Source organism: Anopheles coluzzii, chromosome 3 (genome assembly GCF_943734685.1).
Source record: "Anopheles coluzzii chromosome 3, AcolN3, whole genome shotgun sequence".
Taxonomy (NCBI): domain Eukaryota; kingdom Metazoa; phylum Arthropoda; class Insecta; order Diptera; family Culicidae; genus Anopheles; species Anopheles coluzzii.
Window position 1 is genome coordinate 4,994,775 of NC_064671.1, and position 15,794 is coordinate 5,010,568.

At 47.6% G+C, this 15,794-nt stretch overlaps 1 protein-coding gene across 2 annotated transcripts in view; it reads left to right on the forward strand.

The window, feature by feature from the left end:
* Window positions 1-15,794, forward strand: part of LOC120955335 (NADPH oxidase 5) — an 88,177-nt gene that overhangs the window by 2,893 nt on the left and 69,490 nt on the right. The window contains exons 1-2 of one of the 2 annotated variants that reach the window (XM_040376153.2): window positions 8,211-8,751; window positions 9,107-9,885. The exons of the other annotated variant lie outside the window; for it this stretch is intronic. Coding sequence (XP_040232087.2) covers window positions 9,172-9,885 — 714 coding nt within the window. The 5' untranslated portion in view covers window positions 8,211-8,751; window positions 9,107-9,171. Of the gene's footprint in view, window positions 1-8,210; window positions 8,752-9,106; window positions 9,886-15,794 lie in introns of those variants that run through there. 2 annotated transcript variants of the gene reach the window in all.

Consider the following 15,794-nt stretch of genomic DNA (forward strand, 5'->3'; position numbering starts at 1 on the left):
TTTGCTGAAGGCAAACACACACTTTACTTTTATAGTATTTTCATGTAGCGAAGATAACATATTTCATGCTCACTGAGTGAGTGGGAAAGGATGTGATGACATCCACCTTTTTGACTTTTGATCTTCGCTTTGGTTGGGATATTATTCGGTGGTCTATACGCTTCCAGCAAGTTCCAAAAATCTTCCTCGCTCACAACAGCAACAACGGTTAACGAGAGTTTAATGAAATTTGCACTTGTGACACGAGATTTCCTCTTTCTTTTTGTCTTTGCTCGACTGCATTTTGAGGTTCGTCCCCGTGGGCCACTAGCCAATGTGGCACACGAAGGTTAAAATGTTTAACTTTAATTGCAGAATCGTGAAATAATGCCTTTTATCGTGCGTTGGTTGGCAGTCGGTACAGACCTGAGAGATTGACCGTACGCTGCAGAGGCTGTGTGATGTGACAGTGATCGCATACAAAAAGCTTGAAAGTAGGTATTTAGTAACAATATATATTGCACTCGTCGAAAATTAACGAAGAAGCTGAGTTTCTGGGTGAAAAATGGTCCCATTTCTTTCAAGGGCATTTAATTCCTCTACTTTTCACAGTTCAATGCGCGCAAAGTAAAGTATAAACGGTAAAAGAGAGCAGATTTAATAGGTTCCGTGCACTATGGCAATCGCAGCTTGTGTTTAGATTTCAAAGCACGACAGACACGGGTTGTCAGCTATCACGTCTTGAGCTTGATGCCGACCCGCCACGGTCTAGATGAGCTAGCCTGATCAACAAGAACACATTTTTCAAACATGGTGCGCGCATGCGTCTCAACCTTTGTTACATACAGCAGCTCAACACGCTCTAGTCGCAGCAAAAATAGCAAAAACCTACCGCCTCATTTAATTTCCCGCTAGCGCCAGTCATCGTACTAAGTCTTGTGCAATTTTTTGACGACGACGGCGGCTTAAATGCTACTGCTGACGTCAATCGGCGCAACGGTTTGCTCCCCGAAAAAGGGAGTTACAGCAGCCGATGACGATGTGCAGAAATAATATCGAAAACACACAAACGGATCTCATGCCGCAGCCGGGGGTTACCACAATAAAGCCGATCGCAATCGCTGACCCTCAACCCCGCCGCGGTGGGGAAGGCTTCGGGGGTGGAAAAATAATTAAAACAAATCAACACTAACCAACAATCTCCGGCCGCGAGGCAACAGCAACGAGCTCTACAACCTGACGACAGCGGATTTGCGAAGATTAAAGCACGTTTTTGTCTGCCGTCTGCTACCACCGTGTTTTGTTGGTGTGGGCCTTTTGCCAAAATGGTCACAGAAATGGCACGGCCTGTGTTTGGATAGCCATTTATTCGGTGCCGGATAAACAAGATCAAATCACATACATCTCTTCCCTCTCTGGTCCCGCAATGGCTTGCTGGGTGGTTTTTTTCCCTGTGGTTTTCTTCTCCCATTTTGCCACCCTGCCAGCAGCAAGGCACAGGGAGGTCTCGCCACGGTGTACGTGGCGTGCGCTTTCGAGGCACCGTTGTTGATTTCATTTATTAGACCACAAGTCTCGAGCGGTTGCGGGCGTCGTGCCTTACGCAGGATTAGGCAGGCCGCCCAGTGCGAACGAGGGAAGCCAACGAAATAATACACGCTCGTACACACCGGTAGTGTGCCCGGGGCCAGCAAGAGGGGGAGGGGGTGGAAAGAGAGAAAGAGACGAGGTCTCGATAGAGCATATCTAATTATTACATTTTCAACGAAACCATCAATCATGGTCGGTTTTGTCTTTTGCTCACAGGGAATTCTTTCGCGAACAAGAAGAACCTCATTCCCCTGCTCGTGCCCTCCTGTTGCTTCATTCAATACCACACCTCGGATGGGGGGGGGGGGGGGGGGGGGGAGGTATCAAAGAAGGATCCATAGATCATATGTGTGCCTCTGTGCGTTTGTGCACGAGTTTGGTTTGGTGTGCTGTTGTCGTTGGCTCGATCAACCGTTGAAAGGAACGATCAGCTTCCCGTGGATTAGCCGCAAAGGGGTGGCATTGGAGCGAAAGGGGAATTGACGGGGTGGTATTGTCGACATTGACCACAATGTTTTGATCACTGAATGCCCTTGGGAACGACAACCATAATTCAATTATTAGACGGGAAAATTATTACCTCATTCAGCGTGTGTCTGTGTGCGAAAAACGGGGAAACAGGCAAGTCTCGCTATTATGCTGAGGAATTCGTTTTTAAAGTGAGCAAATATTGGAACTTTGTAAAGTAATGATTATTTATGTACCTCATCCATGTCTTAAATTCGTAAATGGTTTATGACGTTGAGCCGGCCATGGGATCGTCGACGAGAACAGCAGCAGCAGCAGCAGCCAGCAGCAACCGGGAGGGATGTAATTTGGGGACCATAATTCAGGCCGTTCGTCGTCTACGTTGCCGTTTTTTTCACTCTCTCTCGCTCCCCTGCCTGCCTGATACACTTCTTTAGTGCGATTTAAAAACAGTTCATCGTAAAATAATTTTGCTATAAACCGTAATCAACCCGATTGGAAGCTGCACACACGGCCATACGGCCGGCTTATTACCGGGTGCTGCTGCTCTACTTTTGGACACTCTTTGGAAGAAAATGCGCGTGCTTTTCGCTTGCAGTTCTCCCCATCAAACCGTACGCCCTTTAACGATGGAAATGCATCCTGTGTCCTGGGCCCTGGGGAGAATTACGCACTGCAGGCCTGTCAGGCCGTGCGGCAGTCGGCCAATCGTCGTCAGCCACGAGCGCACCACATAAAACAAAGCGCCCCATTCGTTACGCCTGTTGTTGGGGTGTCTCTCTCTCTCTTGCGTTTGTCCTTCGAAGGATTCTCAGGGTCGTGGAATGAAATTATCGCCACTGCAGCACCACCACACTACCGCCCTCTTTTATGACCTTTGGCATGAGTTAGTGGTGTTGTGAAATTGTGCGCAACACGGTCGTGCGTGGTCAGATTACGATGTTTTCGTGTAACAGAATGGTGGTGTGTAGTATTATGTATTTTACAGGACGTTGTGGAAAGCGTGCACTGTTTCATTTCCCAATCGGTTGGATCAGTTACGACAATAAGGGGAACTCCTTGTACGAGCTGTTGTATTGTTGTGAGATACAGACTGTATAGAACGTATTTTAAGATTTAAATGCGTGTTTCGCTCTTCGGGAAGGGTAATACAATATCATAAGAAAAATAACGGTTGACCACCTTTGCTGACCTCTTCTCTTGAAGCCTCCGAAACAACAACCAAAAAAAACATTAACAAGCTGACCATAAAGTGCACGCTGCACTGCGTTGATGCTAACTGCAACAACATCACCATAATGTGCATCGCACCAAAAAGGTCAGTTCTACATTACGGCGCGCAAAGGCAGTTTGGTGGAAAGTTCGGCCACGTTCCCAGCTCATCGCGCCGCAAACACTTCCACGCCCCATTTCAACACTGCCCACTCACGCAGGGAGAGGAAGACGAACGGTGCACTAAAACAAGATCAGCATAAAACGATCATTATAAACCATGCAGTTTATAGAATCATAAAATTTCATTGTAATCGTAACTCAGGCCGCCTAAGACGACTTCGTGTGGCTATTGCACCGAGTTGGTTGGGTTTTGGATTACACCCAGGGACTGACGATGCTGCGGAAGAGCTTATATTGCTCCAAATTTCCGTAAGTTGAGTGGAAGACCGGGTAGAAAGAACATACGAATAAGAGCATCCGTCAGGTTCTCATCAGCGATCAGCTTGAATCAGCAGCTTATCCGGGGTAACTCGCCAAACTAGATCCGGCTCTAAGTAGTGGCTAATAAAACTCATTAAAGCATAATGAGAATTAGCTCACAGCGGTACACCCGTCCTTTTTAACCCGGCAGGTGGCATTGTCGGTGTCATTGTTCCCCGGACAAATGGGTTGCCCGGAGCGATGCTCAAGTTCAGGTGTTGTGCGTGACCTTTTTTTCTGCTCTTCTCTTGCTTGCGTTTTGTTTTCCTCCACCCGCTGTGAAAGTTTCTTTTATGCTCCACCTAGACTGCGGTGCGGACTGCGAAGCGTTGGAGCCCCATAGATCACACATCGCCATGCGCCCAATCCTCCCAAAGCACTGGAGAGAGAAGCTGTAGCCAATTGTACTTGCCTGTCAAGATATTATCCGTCCAATATGCTGCGCCCAAAGGCCAAACGAAAACACTGAAGAAGAAGCTGGCCGAAAAGTGAACCTCATTCTCATTACTTATGCTGCCAAGCTGGGAGAGTGAGAGAGGGGGGGTGGCAGAGGCTTTTCGCGGCGGATGCTGCCGTTGATGATGATTCACGGCGTGCGGTTTTGATAAATCGTTTGGTACTCGGCTGCTGCCCCTCTGTGCACCCGAAGATGCCGCCTGATCCTTCGCCACGATTATCGATCGAGCCGTAATGAATGAACTAATCATCGTTAACGAAACAAAGTGGTACTAATTTCCTTCATCCGACGGAACATCCACAGAAACACACAATGGGATTGGCGCACACGCACTGCCCCAATCCCCGGCTGACCAACCCGGCTGCTCGGGTCCAGATGGAGTTTTGGCTTTTATTTTTGTTTTGCTTGCTTGTTCATTTGCTGGTTTAGAGAGGGCTTTGCATCAGCGTCGAAGAGAAGAGTCTTCAGCCGGAAGATGAGAACGCAGATGAGGCGCTTTTTTTGTTTGTGTGGATTCAAAGCAGATTAGCAGAAACCGATTAAACTGATTCACGGTTGCCCTTGTTGAGCTTTTGGGAGTTAAAAACGCGCTCGTCGCTTGCAGCTTCACCTAAACGATTAATTCGATTTGAATGGTGCGTGCTTGAGCCTCGCGTTAGATTCGATTTTACGCTCAACATTGTACTGCACGATTCGAACGCCAACTGGAGGTAAAAAATGCCAAAAGATCGATTGATTTTCATATCGATAATTAAATGTTATTACTTCCAACCTCCAGCGCCGTGTAGTACAATCAATTTATTAGCTACCCACCCGTATGCACGATCAGCCAACCATGTGTGTGTGTGGGATTTTCATGCAGCAAACTCCCGAGAGCCTGGGAGCGCTTCCGACACCCTAAAAAGGACAAGCACAAATATCACAACAGCCCCGAAGCGAAACCCATTAACGTCGGAGTAATGGGATCACGATAACATCCTTTTGCACAGGTAAAGCACGGTAACAACAACGCGCACTGACCGTAACGACCAACCCGGGCGGAGGGAAACATGTTAACCACCGAAAGCGTAAAAATAAACTCCCAAGGCAACACAAAAAAAATAAATAAGGACACAAAGGGAGCAACAAAAATGTCACACCGTGCGGGGCCATACGCGATCGGATCGGATAGGGGTCCGAGATCCTGCTCGTACCGTAATTGAAGTGATTGATATAATGATGTAAATTTGGCCCAAAATAAACTGCACATCGTTGGCGGCGCGAACTTTGCCGTGGCAACGAGCGCGCGCCTGGCAATGATTGTACGGTGCACAACTTTATGACGTTTCCAGCCTGCGAAAGCGGCCAACTTCCCCGGTGGACCACCTTTTATTTTTTGGAGCGCCGGTGCCTGTGGTCTTCTTTTTGTCCTGCTATGGCCGGTTACTGAAGGCGCCAGCGAGAAGCATTATTTTAACACGGACACAGCTGATCAAGTGACTTGGGCCAACCGATGCTGTTGTCTTGCGAAATTCAATAATCCAATCGGAGCTGGATGAACGGTGCTTGATAGGGAATTTCATAACATGCTACCGAGCATGGCTACTGGAAGGGGGAACGTCGATTCTCGAGGCGAGGTAAGGAAGATATAAGAAGATATATTTTTTCCACCATTCCAACCTTATTTGGTTGAGTCATCTCGGGCTGGAAAATAACTCAACACAGCCCTGAACGAGAATCGACGCTTCTAGACGCTCAGAATTCACATTCACTTCCGGCTGGTAGATATCTGAAGGCTCTTTAGCCGTACCCGAGAGCCTTCCGAAAGCGGCCCGATGATTGTTGTTGTCGGCGTCGTGTTTTCTGGATCGTTCCGGTTCGGCCACTCGGCCACAGGAGGACAGCCGGTTAAGGGATTTTAAGTTTTTCGCGATTGGAAGTCACTACCGATCGCTATCGAGCGGTTGATTCGCTCGCATTAATTGAAAGAGCCGGCCCTCCGCTATGGGTTTGAGAAGCGGGAAGGACGGGCACGGCCAGGCACGGCTGTTTCTTGAAACGGATGTAGAGCAGCAGCAGCAGCAGCGGTTGGTTGGTGATTGATCAAGAATACATGAATGCGTAATTTAAATTGATTTTGCAGTAAACAACCCAATGCAAACGGGAAGCATGAGTAATGGGTAAAACATTAACTTGTTTTTTGCTGCAACATAATCAATGTTAAAATACTTAAACATTCATTTATCTCAATATTCATAACTGCACTGTTTCCAAGCAAGCAGGGATCCTTCACCTTACTGTTCCGTCTGATTCTCCCAATTTGCAAAGCTGCAATCGATCGGCCAAGATACCGCGAGACCGTCCCGAAGGTGACGAATCTTTGTGTCACGGTGAAAAATTACACTGCCCACGGCACTGGGCACATTATTGCCTCTTTCGCATACTGTACAGGCAGGCAAACTACGGCAACTTTAAAAAAAAACAGCGGCATAAAAAAAAACGTTGTATTTTGTTTCGTCACAAATTCATCGCCACGGGTGATGCAAATTTATTGTCTGTCCCCGATACAGGCCACGATGAGAAATGGCGTCAAATCAACAGGAACATATTATGCACACACGAGCCAGACTGGAACGGGACTGGTGATACAAATCAATCGGAAATGTTGAATAGAGAGGGTTTTTGGATGTCGAATTTGCAAACTAGAATTAACGACCTTAGATGAGGTTTGTTTGGAATTGATATTTTATAGTGTAGCTATACCATTTATACTTCCTTCAATTGGTAGTTACGATGTCTGGTATGTCGGGCTAATAATAAACAGTTTCGGAAAAGATGTCTACCTTTCAAATGATTTTCAGTCAACGGGCAAAACGTAAGTTCTGATTTTTTTTCTCCCCCAAACCAGCCGCATCTAATCCACAACAGAAAAAAACAACTAGTAACTAAACCCAATCATTTTCTATCCATTCCCTAACAAACCTTCTCATACACGAGGAGCATCCCCTTGAAAATTGACCAGTCTCATAATCATCGCATCGTTACATCCCTCTTCATTGGTTCCATGCAATTTGCTCAGGGTTTTTGTTCGTCCGCTCATTGCTTCATTCGATGATCAAGCTAAGTTAAGAGAGAGGAGAAAAAAAATTCAATCGATCGGTTTTTCGTCACAAAGAAGGTTGCCGGTTGTACCTCCCTCTTTAACGGTTCGCCCGGACGGTCAAATGCGGCGCATCCGTTCCCATGACGGCAATGGATGCTGCTGACCCAAAGCTACCGTGTAACGCGAACCGAAACGCTTTCGGAAGGCACACACGAGCGCCTGCATTTGATAAAACCATTCCCAGCGGATGATGAAAGCAATTCCGCGCGAGAAGCTTCTTGAAAAAAAGGGTCGTAACCTTCACCGGAGGTTGATTAAGCCGGTGCCCGATAATGAAGTCATCGGGAAGGGGGCTGATCTTGGCGCTTTTCTTGGCCAAAATTGAAATGAAAATTATTTCTGCCAACTATACGCACCGTCATTCGGTGGTCACACATGCCCAGCCAGCATTTGCTGTGCGCGTGGAAGGTGAGCTGTTGATGTGGAGCAAAAAACAAAAAGCGACTTAGCTCGAGCTCCTCCACACTTCACACACCGAGGTTGGAGGTTGGTTTAATAAAGGGGCGCCTTTGGCGAAGGCACACCACCATGGTCAGGGTTCAGGCGATCGAGCCAATAGGACCGACTTCACCTCGGCCGCAGCACGTTCTCCCGGTAAGGAGAGCGAGATAATTGGATTCAATTTATAATTATCACTTACACGGTCTCTCTAAGCCCTCGTGCCTCATGCTATGCAAATAAACGCGCACAATTTGCGTTGTTATTTATTATAAGGGGCAGTGTGCTGTTGATGTTCGCGCCAGGTGTGTTTGTTTCAATTTATCTTTTCTTTTAATCTTTTTTTTTATAAACCATCATCCCCTTTCAACAACCTTTTGCTTTCTGCCTGCGCTTCTGTTCAGGTTCAATGTCAATGGCTCATCTCTTGTACTGTCTTGTGCTAAAACAACGATCAAATATGGTCCGACCGCCAGTGCTCTGAGCCGCCCAGCATCATCTCTAACGAACAGTTAGTGTGTCAGCGTTCGGATGAATTGGAGCAGCATCCGTTCGGGTATCGCCGCATCGATCGGAGCGCACGAGTCTTCGGCACGGTAACTCATCGACTTTTCACACCGTGTAGCACCCCAAACATCGTTCATGCGCCACAGTTACTGCTCCACCTGGCAGGTGAAGAAGCGAAAAAGAGACCAAAACACCTACTGCCGAAGAGATCTGCTCGACTGCACGCGGGTTCATGCACGAGTCCGCCAGCTTCAAGCAAGCTGGGGTTGTTGTGGGCCTGTGTTGCGTGGCTCGATTGGCTGCGTACGCCGCTGAGTTCCACTCGGTGTCACAGTTCAGTTTCAGCTCGATCCGGCGTGCGTTCGTTTCGCTTCGCGTCCTGACCGCGCTGCTAGTTGTGCCCGCGAACCGTTGTCCCGAACACAGGCTGTACTGCCGACGGTCCGAATCCGCTGTGTGCCTGTGTTTCAAATTTGTGTGTTTTTTAAAGTAATTATACGATTTTACTCGATTTGAAATATTACATGTGTTTTGTACATGTCGAAAATATTTAAATGTAAATAATCTTCAATTTTGAAGTGACAGAAAGTGGCACAAGTAATCTCTTTTTGCAATTTGGGTTTTGTTGAGGTTCGTCGCTTATTCGCAAAGCCTCATAAAAACCTCCGATTAAGTCTTTTATTTGATACAAGTGTGACTAAAAGTGCCGTTTCGATTTGTTATATCGCTTTGCGATATTATTTTTTAATTAGAAAAAAGTGTTAAATACTAAGTCAACTCAGTGTGACGTAATAACATATTTAATTTAGTTCTGTCTTTTTTCATATAAGAATTTCCCCGAAACAAACCTCACTTGCAAACAGAGTGCTCTAGTTCCGCGTAACCCTTGTCCACCATGGAAGGGTCTGTTCCGAATTCGCCCAGCCGACCTACTTCCCCAGTGGCCGCCGGTGAATGCGAAAGTGAGCCGACGGGCGTTAGTGGTTCGCGCTCACCCTCGCCCCAGCCCGGCCACAAGCAACCGAAAAAAGTGTCCTTTTCCGACGAGCTACCACAGTCCGGTACCGCCGTACAGCAGCCGGAAAAGTGTGCACCCAATGAAAGTGAAAGTGGCCGGCCGCAGGAGGAAAATCCGTTCATATTTGTGCTGCGCCAGAACGATAGCTATCTGCAGGATATGCACAGTTCTGCCCAATCGCCGTCGGGCGGCGGTGGTGGCGTGTTTCCGAACGCGCGCCGTAGCTCGCTGCACTCGAACGAAAGTGAAACCGGCTCGTCAACGGGCAGCGGTACAAGTACAGTGACGGCGACGGATACCGGCGGTGATAATGGCGGTGTGGTGCCGCAGCAGCAGCAGCAGGACAAAAGCACCACCGAGCTCGTACCGTTCGATCCGATAGCAGCCGGACTGGTGAATAGTTTGGGAGGAGGAAGCGATGAGCCTGCGCCACCGCCGGCCGCCACCGAGCCGCGCAAACCCTCCGTCAGCGCGATGGAGCTGGAGGTGCGTCGGGACAAGCGGCGCTGGCTGCTGATTTCCGAGCTCAGTGCGATCCTCGGCGAAGACAAGCACACGATCGACGGTTTCAAGCGCATCTTCAGAGAACAGGTGAGTGAACAAAGAACGGAATGTGGGGTGGGTGTGTGTGCTGCATGGTGAGGATGGCTCGCTGATGGGGTTGACCCGCAACCGGGGCCATTCGGACAGACGGGGGGGTTCGTCGCTTGCTTGTAGTCTTCTTTCGTTTACATAATCGTATCCCATCGTCGTCGTACGGATGATTACCCGTTTGTCCTGTTCTTTGGATTTGTGGTAGTGTTCGATGCTGCTGCTGTTGCTGCTGCTGTGAAGTGTATGTGTGTTTGTGAAGGAATATATTGGTGTGATGTTCAAGTGTTTTTATTTTGCTTTATCGATGAAGAAGATGACCCCCCGATGACATGACAAGTTTGCGTGTGATCTTGTGCCGTGTGCTCGATTCGAACAACAACTCGACTCTTGTAGCCAACGTGCGAAATAGCAACAACAACAACAACAACGACACAACAAAGCGTAAAAGTGCAAGTGCAAGTCTTGATGATGATGATGATGGTCGTGATGGAGATGATGCATCGGGACAGAAGTGTCTTAGTGTGCCCATTTCGGTGTCGAAGCCCTTTTTGTCGTCTCTTACTCGTGCGAAAGAATGTGTGCAATCGTCTTCTTCACGTTGCTTTAATGAAATCATCAATAATCAGCGTGTCGAAGAAACAACAACAAAAAAGCAGACAACGAAAGTGAGAGTGTGTAAGCGTGACGCATCTTGTGTTGGAAGATGCAACCGGATGCAGTCAAATGCATCTGTAGACGCTGTTAATCGAACGGGTTTTATTACGAGTTATTCTTGTTTAAGCAATATGTGATGTTATTTTTCATGTTAATTTTGGTAAAAATTAAGTTTGTGAAATTTTTAAAGTGAAGTTTTAGGTCATATTTTCAACCCCTGATAGTACTTAAAGTTTTCGTTCAATCAGCTGATCGTGTTGCTGTTTGTGTACGATTTTAAGTGCAAACGATGAGCGAGCACAGCCCACCTGAAATTAGTTAAATTTGCAACGGTTAACCTTCTCGTGCCCAGTACACACGCTCTGTTGCCTTCAACCTGGGTGCATTCCTTCACGCAACTATGCAGCGTGCGTTATTGCATTGGGGTGAAAAATAGAGGCGGTTTCTCCTACAACCCTCCACAGCTCGACACAGTTGCGCGAAAGTTCATCATATGCCATTGTTCGCTGGTTTGCTCACCCCGCGGTGTTAGATCTTTACCGTTCGGTGGAATAAATAAGATGTAAATCTAGAAAGATGCACTATACGATGCGCTGCGAGGCTGATGAGGGGCTGTGCGCGCGCTCATGTGTTTTATGGCGCTTTATTTTATTACTCCTCACACACCTTTTCGATGACGCGTGTGCCGCATTTGCAAGCTCTCTTAATGAGCGATTCTCGTGATTTGTGTGTTGCATGCTGCCCCGTTGGTAGCCACCGTAAAAGTGAAAACTTTATTGCATCTACCGAAGGGTTCATTATTGGCGAGGCCATATTTATGGTTTGCAACTGCAATGCTAGTATGTTTTTTTTTTTCATTTACAAAGCAAATTTATTATGCCATTGGAGCTAGTCAATCAGAGATAATTTCAACCCCAAACGGACGAGGTACATAAATCCAATCAATACAATACAATCAATTTACACCGCCAATTTTGCGCTGTGATTGATAAGGCGAGTCCAGCAAAGGCAGCAGAATTTTCATTTACGTCCAAACACAATTCCTCATCCGATCACAACAAAGTAAAACATTTACAAAACATTCGCCCTGCAATGCGGTTGCATTCCACCATGTGTCCACCAGAGAGGCAGAGAGAGAGAGACATTACACGCATGTCCGCGTTCGGGAAACAAATCATCGCGACGCTGTTGTCAATGTTTTGCTTCTCTATCCCAAAATGAAAATAGGAAAAAAACAAACCTCACGTATGTACTCACACACACGGAATAAATGACCACATTAAAGGGCATTCGGGCTGTCGCAGCGGCTGGACCAATGCATTTCAACCAAGCAATGCGCTTCACGAAAGCAGCACTTTTATTTATGTCTTCCTTTCCCGTGCCGAACGGCTGAACCCTCGGGAGCGGTGCCTGGCTGGGTGAAAGAATTCCGACGGCGCCCGTGCGAAGGGGCCACCGACCGGGCCCGGGCCGGGGGGTTGCGATGCGTCATTAATCTTCCCTGTTTCGTGGGCTCCACCGGCGAATTCGCTGACAGCCCACCAAACGGGGTGAAAAGCCAGCGCGCGCAAAAAGGAAGCAACCCGTCATGTCCCGTGAAGGACAGCGAAAAAGAGGCACCAGCATGGATTCGGTGACAGCCGACTTATGCGGCTTGAAAATACTGTAAAACAAAAAAAAAGAAAGGCTTTTCATCCGTTTGCTCGCTTCGGAAAGAACAATGAAAGAGAGCGAGAGAGAAAAAAAGTACGACATGGAATTAATGTTGGTGCTGTTCACCCCCAACCTGGTTGCGGTCCCGACGTCCCGGCGGTACGGCTAAAAAGCTTGACAAAAATTTTGCCGCCCGATGACAAATTGACGCCTGTAACAAGGTTATCGTTTTGCTTGCTTGCTTGCAACTGCAACTGCAGCTTCAGGTGCATCTCTCATTGGGGGGAAAAGGGCGACTGTTTTATAAGCAAAATGTTTATCATTTTTATTTGTCATTGCGATCGGTCCCCGTTGCGCTGTTTTTTGGTATAAAAATCGAGTTTGACCAAAAACCAAACTTTGGTGGATTGTCGATCGTTACTCCCTTTTTCCGATCCCGACATTTCCTCTTGATAACGGCGCAGCTGGAAACGAAGCAATTGCCCAAATTTGGATACCACAAAGGACAAATCAATTTGTCAATCATGCGCACAGCACACTCCCGCGGCTGACAGGAGGGCATTGTTTTTCTCGCTTGTACTTCTGTCCCGCTTCCTTGGCTTCGTTGGCAAGATTGTAATTCACCACAGATTGTAACAAACTGAGCCAATTTCAAGAGCTTGTATGACATCGTACGTTGTTGATTTAAAATGTTTTAATAACACACTAGAAACTGGACCAAGGATGCAGCGCGCCTACACGCCTTTCAGCAATTGCTTCCATTGCTTCCATAGCGCGCAGCAAGATGAAGTGATTTATGACCTGGGGAAAACGATTTGCAAAAGCTATTCCTTCCCGGTCCACGAAATGGACAGTAAAAGGAGGACCTCGATACGCGCCTATTAGTAAGAGCCCGAGCTGTTGCTGCCCCGTTGACTAAACAAACAAACGCAGCTTACGATTTCCTTTTACGATGATGATCTCCTTCGGCCGTGTCTTTAAGTCCCGGCAAGGCCCTGCCGGCAATAAATTCATTACACCGCTTCTTGCCCGTGCGTCCGCGGTCTAACACGCGGCGTCGAAGGCTGTGCGAGGTTTAGTTTTGCATTACAATCCGTTCCGTGATAGCCGCCATATCTCTAACAAGCGATCTAGTTCACGGTCCTCCACCCGCCGCGGACAGGCTAGCAAGCCTTGTGCCCAACGGTTTCCATCCCACCCGCCACCCGGAGTCTGGTCGTCTTCTGCTGGCGTTTCGGTGTGTGTGTTGGCTGGCTGTTCCTCACATGGAAATCAATAAATCATTCCCGTTTGCGAAAAGTCGTCCCGGGAAGAACACGAGTGCGCTCTACCTTAACACCAGTGTGTGTGTGTGTTTTCCCAGCCTCTCTGCCTTTCAACAGTAACGATCTGGTTCCGAAATTGCCTCTATCGAGGGGGGGTCCCTTCAATAATCACAAACAGCGTCTCGGCGGTTTTTCGTGCTGGAAAGTGGAACGGGTTTGATCGGGGAGAGACAGAAACAGGCACACGACGTGTGGGAGGGAGATCTCATTCTGCCAATGTTTCCAAGTTCATCTCGTTCGCTGCCCTCCCTGCCACTCGACTGCCAAAGGGCTGGCAAAATTGAATTTACCACCCCGTTGAGCGGGTGAACGCAAGATGCTAAGGTAAGGACAGGCCGCTGCCGTCGATGGTCCGAGAGCTCGTCGTTTTCTCCATATTTATATATATGGTCTAATTGAGCATAAACAACATCATAAATAATAAAACGGTTCAATGGATCGGACCATTAAAATATATTACATTTCAACAAATTAAGAAATGTATCAGCGAACCGTGGCGCAAACGCGAAACCGGGTCGCCCTTCACAATCATGAATGGCTCGTGCGTTTGGTAGGGAAGACAACTCAGGGGGAGGGAGAAATGGGGGAGCACTTTGCATTCCAAACTCCCGTTCCTCCATCTTTTTGGAACCACTGCTCATCAACACACTCGATTTTTGAATGCGTGAAGTACACATTTTGGAGCTCGCTTAAGTCTCATGTACGCGGACGCTCGGTTCCCGTTGGGTTCCGGCTCACGTGGCGTTCTTCTGTTGGGCCTTTTTTGTTTCTTCCTATACCGTTGTGTACCGCTTGTGTACACCACCACCACCGGTACAAAACTGCCGACACTTGATCATGTTCCCGTGGGGCTCGTGAAATGGGGCGGACGAAAGGAAGAGCGCGGGCGCGCGTCAAGCGCTGAATGGCGGTGAACGTATGAATGGGAAGTCACGGGATGACATGCTTAAGGCGCACCATCCGCCAGAGTGCTGCGCTCCACCAAGAAGATATTAAATAACGTTTCGTGCCAAAAGGGGGCAACAAAAAAGTGTCCAACCTAGGGACGGCAGGCGCAAAAGCAAGAAGCAAGAAGAGATTCTCCCGTCGCCGCTCTCTTGGCGCATCTCGCGTGGAGCCGATGAGTTGCTCGCCGTAAGTTATTACCATGCGATGAAATGTACACGCGTCGCGCACGGAAACGACCGGACGCAAATTTTGTGATGTTTTACAGAAGGTTTACAATAATTCAGCCAGCACAACCTGCCTGATGTCGGTGTCGTCGGCGGCGGCGGCTCCGGACCTTCGTGTAAGGTGTTGTGCTCTGCAGAGAACCGTAGAGGAGATGGTTTCGATTTCTGTGGGAATTTATTTGTTCACCCCTGAACTGGGAAACTGTTCTGTTGTTTCAATTGCTATGCTTGAACGAGCAAATGGAGTATTATCAATATTAAAATTGGTTTTAAATATGAGTTCTTGAGTGACTATAAAAGAGTTTGATAAAACCTTGTGGTTTAAACATTCTTAAGCTTATTCAATTTAATGATGGTTGTTAATAAAATTGTTTCGACATTTGTTTCGACAATGATTTACCACCAGGGGATCGTATCTTCCCCTTCAACGTTTCGCACAAGCAGTAAGCTACCATTTACGAGCCCTGGATTACTCTTATCACCATCTTTAAACTGCACCGGCCACTCAGTAAATCCAAAACCAGCACATTTTAATGAATATGCATCGATGCACCGAATACTGAGGGTGGCTTTTGACCTCGTTGACAGACTGAAACAACCAACAACAAAAAAAACTCCATCACGATCATTGCCAATTTTTATGAACGATAAAAACCTTCCAAAAACTCTCCAGTGAGCCCCCCAAAAAAACTCCCCATAACTAAAGGCGACGGAAAGAATGGCGCGATGGATTTGGTGCGGTTGCTGTGGATGATGTGACAATAACGGATGAAACGTTTTACGACAACAACCGACCGCTCGACCGGTTTGACCTCTACTCCACCGGTTGGTCGATGGTTGTTGGCGGCGCACGAGGGCACTTATGTTCTGGCCGCAAATATTGAACAACCACCTACCCCCGAAAAAAAAACCCAGACCCACTCTAAGTGTCATTCGCAGTGCCCAAACCGCTTGAAGAGAAGCTGATCGCTTTTTGCGAAATGCGCAAAGACTTATGAAGATAGCCCTAAACGGTGTACTGAAGCACCGTGGCGCAAAAGGAGTGGAGAATATATATTGGTTTTTAACGGCAGCAAATACTCATTTGCTGGAAGTTGATATT